This window comes from Priapulus caudatus, unplaced genomic scaffold (genome assembly GCF_000485595.1).
Source record: "Priapulus caudatus unplaced genomic scaffold, Priapulus_caudatus-5.0.1 Scaffold1354, whole genome shotgun sequence".
In the NCBI taxonomy this organism is placed as follows: domain Eukaryota; kingdom Metazoa; phylum Priapulida; class Priapulimorpha; order Priapulimorphida; family Priapulidae; genus Priapulus; species Priapulus caudatus.
In genome coordinates, this window is record NW_014578415.1 from 58618 (window position 1) to 62850 (window position 4233).

At 45.7% G+C, this 4233-nt stretch overlaps 1 protein-coding gene across 1 annotated transcript in view; it reads left to right on the forward strand.

The window, feature by feature from the left end:
- Window positions 1–273: 273 nt before the first annotated feature.
- The window catches only part of LOC106816343 (zinc metalloproteinase nas-36-like), a 12137-nt gene continuing 8177 nt past the window's right edge, over window positions 274–4233 (forward strand). The window contains exons 1-4 of the mRNA XM_014820921.1: window positions 274–411; window positions 853–1055; window positions 1539–1643; window positions 2085–2274. Coding sequence (XP_014676407.1) covers window positions 873–1055; window positions 1539–1643; window positions 2085–2274 — 478 coding nt within the window. The 5' untranslated portion in view covers window positions 274–411; window positions 853–872. The remainder of the gene's footprint in view (window positions 412–852; window positions 1056–1538; window positions 1644–2084; window positions 2275–4233) is intronic.

The following is a 4233-nucleotide window of genomic DNA, read 5'->3' on the forward strand; positions in this document are numbered from 1 at the left end:
GAAAGACGAGAAAAGAGAGAGAGAGAGAGAGAGAGAGAGAGAGAGACAGAGAAAGAGCTGGATAGAGAGAGAGAGAGAGGAGAGAGAGAGAGAGAGACAGAGAAAGAGCTGGATAGAGAGACGAAGAGAGAGCGAGAGAGAGAGAGAGGAGAGAGAGAGAGAGTGCGCGTGCAGGTGAGTCGCGTCTGCCACGATCGGTCGTCACGTGACACGCCGACGCGCTGGCTTCTCGTCGCCAGGGGATAAAATGCGAGCGACGCGACCGACGTGTACTATTCGCTACCGGAGATTCCACGGCTGTCGTGTGTGTGCGCGCGCGTGTAGAGAGGAAAGACAAAGAAAGAAAGCGCGAAGATAGACGCGAGAGAGAAGAGAGGGAAGAACACTACGGTTGATAAGGAGACATAGAGTGTAAGTATGTACGCATGTTGTGAGCTAACGTCAAGACGTTTGACCTCGGTTTTAGTTGCAAGTATAATCATATAGCATATTTTCGTGTAGGTATACTGTCTATATGCGATATCGTCAGATACAGTTGTAACTGTATTGTGTAATTATACATTTATAGTATATTATCGTCTATATGCTTGTAATATGATCACCGCGATATGAAATAGTCACGAATCAACGAGACATGACACATTTCTTCAAATACAAATGCACCTGCTCGGAAGAGAAAAAGAGCTATAGATATAGTCGAAACTCTCGAAGTAGCTACTATATGTTTGCTATATCTGCTATTATTTGTTTTACGGGTGCGTCTATTCGTAAATAGACGGTTTTCTGTTTGATGTTTTTTTTCCGTGGTATTCGTGTATTCCTGTGTTTCGTATTTCGTGATTTATCGCGTAGGTAAAACAAGTCGCATCGCCATGCCACCGTTGTGCGAGCGAGTGCTGCTGCTACTCACCGCAGCTTCACTATTGCTGGGCAGTGAAGCCACCGGTGATCGCGCCGTATCCCTAGAAGTAAACCAGTGGGTGTCGGAGGAGGATAGTAGCACGGGAAAAACGGGAGATTCGCCGGGCGCGGGAGACCCGGCGGCGGTGTGTGGAGTAAGTATATAAGATAAGAGTTTATTTTATCACTTTCAATATCAGCAGCTACAAGGATTTGTTAACAAAATATAAATGACGTACAGTGAAGGGATGGCGAAAAGACCATACGGTCATCTAGTCGGCCAACCCCTAGAGAATTTATTTTTAAGTATACAGGAATCTGTCATAAGAATAAGATTTATGATGAGAAATATTTGAACAAAATGTTTGTATGATAACAATGTAAAGAAATAAAATTCAACATAATTGGCAATGGAACAAGCCAAATATAGTATAAACGATGGGTGAAAAATTCTCTCCGGTTGGAAAGCGGTGGTGGATGTAGTAGCTTCCTGTATATATACTGTATACGTGTACTAATATTCGGGCGACACTGCATATATATTCTACGTGTATATACTAATATTACACTACTTCTGAACACTTGATAGTATTATGTTATACTTATGTCGTATTTAATCTGATCTTTTCCTCCCTAAGGACGTATCCTGTGAGCACTTTGGAAAGAGCGAGGAGGACTATGAATCAGACCAGAAACTGCTAGAGCTGCTGGTTGAGGCGGAAGCAACGGAGCGCGGAGATAGCGTACGTAAGCTATAGCTAGATTACATTAGATTTAGATTTAGATGTTGAAATTTATTTACGCATTCAAATATTACATGGTTACATAAATGTCACAACGAATTTTAAATAAACGCAGCGAGGGAGGGCGACTGTACAGTCTTCAAGTCAGCCACTCCGCAATATAAAGTTAATATAAGTATATATGTAAGTTATGTTTAGTTAGTTAATATAAGTATATAGCTAGGCAGACATACACGTTTTGATTTACGACGTGTGCATATTTTTATAGGAAATGCGCCGATTCTGCATATTATAGGAAATGCGGCGAGTACAGAGTGTGGGGGGGGGTGTAGTAGGGTAGAGTGACCCTCAGGTTCTCTAATGACTGCAATGCCGCTATACAAACCTCTGGGATCGCACAAGGGTTACTCTAATGCCTGCAATGCCGCTTCCTTTTTCCAGGTTACGGAGGACGCCGTGTCCGACGGTATGTATGAAGGAGACATCGTTCTCGGGAAGAAAGAATTGATCCAAATCCTGGAAGACATCGGCGGGGGCACGGGCGACGGCACCCGCCGGAAGCGGAAGTTGACCCTGATGGACCCCCTGTGGCCGGCGGGTCACATTCACTACAAGTTTCACCCGAGCATCGGTGAGTATTTCTCTCTCTCTCTCTCTCTCTCTCTCTCTCTCTCAGACAGAGAGGAGAGAAAAGAGAGAAGAGAGAGCGAGAAAAGAAAGCGAGAGAGAGAGAGAGAAAGCGAGAGAGAGAAGAGAGAAAGCAGAGAGAGAGAGAGAAAGCGGCGAGGCCAGAGAGAGAGAGAGAGAAAGCGAGAGAGAGAGAGAGAGATAAGCGAGAGAGAGAGAGAGAAGATAAAAAAGGGAGCAGAGACGAGAGAGAGATGAAGAAAGCGAGGAGAGAGAAGACAAGAGAGCGAGACAGAAAAACGAAACAGCGAGAGAGAAAGAGCGAGCGAGGACCAGAATAACGAAAGCGAAGTGAAGAGAAGCCGAGACAGAAAAGAAAGCGAGAGAGAGAGATGGATGAGAGAAAGGGAAAGCCGAAGAGAGAAAAAAAGCGATGCGAGGAAGAGAGAGGAGAAAAGAAAGCGAGAGAGAGAGAGAAAGGGGAAAAGAAAGCGAGAGAGAGAGAGAAAGGAGGGAAAAGAAAGGCGAAGAGAGACGAGAGAGAGAGAGAGAGAGAGAGGAAGCGAGAGAGAGAGAGAAAGGGAAAAAGAATAGCGAGTCGAGAGAGAGAGATGAGAGAGAGGAGAGAAGAAAGCGGAGAGGAGAGAGAGAAAGAGAGAGAAAGAAAGGCAGAAGGAGAGAGAGGAAACAGAGAGCAGAGAAAGAGAAAAGGCGGACGAGAGAGAAAGCGAGAGAGAAGAGAGAAAGATAAGAAACGCGAGGAGAAAGAGAGAGAGCGAGAGAAAGATAAGGAAAGCGAGAGCAGAAAGAGAGCGAGACAGAAAAGCAAAGCGAGAGAAGAGAAGAGAGAGAGAGAAAGACAAGGCGAGGAGAGACCAGAGAGAGAGGAAAGAGAGAGAGAGAGCGAGAAACGCGAGAGAGAGAGAGAGAGATAAGCGAGAGAGAGAGAGAAGAGAGAGAGAAGCGAGAGAGAAGATAAGAAAGCGAGAGAGAGAGAAAGAGAGCGAGACAGAAAACGGAAAGCGGAGAGAGAGAGACGCTTCGAGACACATGAACAGGGAACTGAGCCGAGGAGAAAAAAAAAACGCGAGAGAGAGAGAGAGAGAGAAGAAGAAAGAGCGAGAGAGAGACAGAGAAAGGGGAAAGAAAGCAACAGAGAGAGAGAGAGAGAGAAAGAAAGCCGAGAAGAGAAGAGAAAGAGAGAAACGAGAGAGAGAGAGAAGGAGAGAGAAGAGAGAGGAGAGAAAAAGAAGACTGAGCGGAGAGAGAGAGAGAGAGAGAAGAGAGAGAGAGAGAGAGAAGAGAGCAGAGAGATAAGAAAGCGAGAGAGAGAGAGAGAGAGAGATAAGAAAGCGAGAGAGAAAGATAAAGCGAGAGAGAAAGATAAGAAAGCGAGAAAAGAGAGAGAGCAGGAGAGAAAGATAAGGAAAGCGAGAGAAGAAGAGAGAGCGAGACAGAAAAGAAAGCGATGGAGACAGAGAGAGATGAGAGAAGAAGCGAGAGAGAGAAAAGGGAAAGCGAGAGAGAGAAAAAGAAGCGAGACAGAGAAGAGAAGCGAGAGAGAGAGAGAGGAAAGCGACGAATGAGAGCAGAAAGCGAGAGAGAAGAGAGAGAGGAGAAAGGCGCGGGGTAGAAGGGAGAGAGAGAGAGAGAAAGGCGAGAGTGGAGAGAGAGAGAAGATAAGAAACGAGAGAGCAGATAGAGCGAGAAGAAAAGATACAAGCAGAGAGAAAGAGAGCGAAACAGAAAAGAAACGCGAGAGAGAGAGAGAGAGAAAAGGCGAGAGAGAAAGGAGAGCAGAAGAAGAGAGAGAAAACTGAGAGAGAGAGAGGAGAAGCGACGAGGACAGAGAGAGAGAGAACAGAAAAGCGAAGAGAGAGAGAGAGAGAGAGAAAGAAGCAGGAGAAGAGAGAGAAGCGAGGAAGCAAGAGAGAGAGAGAGGAGAGAAGAAAAGCCGCCCGAG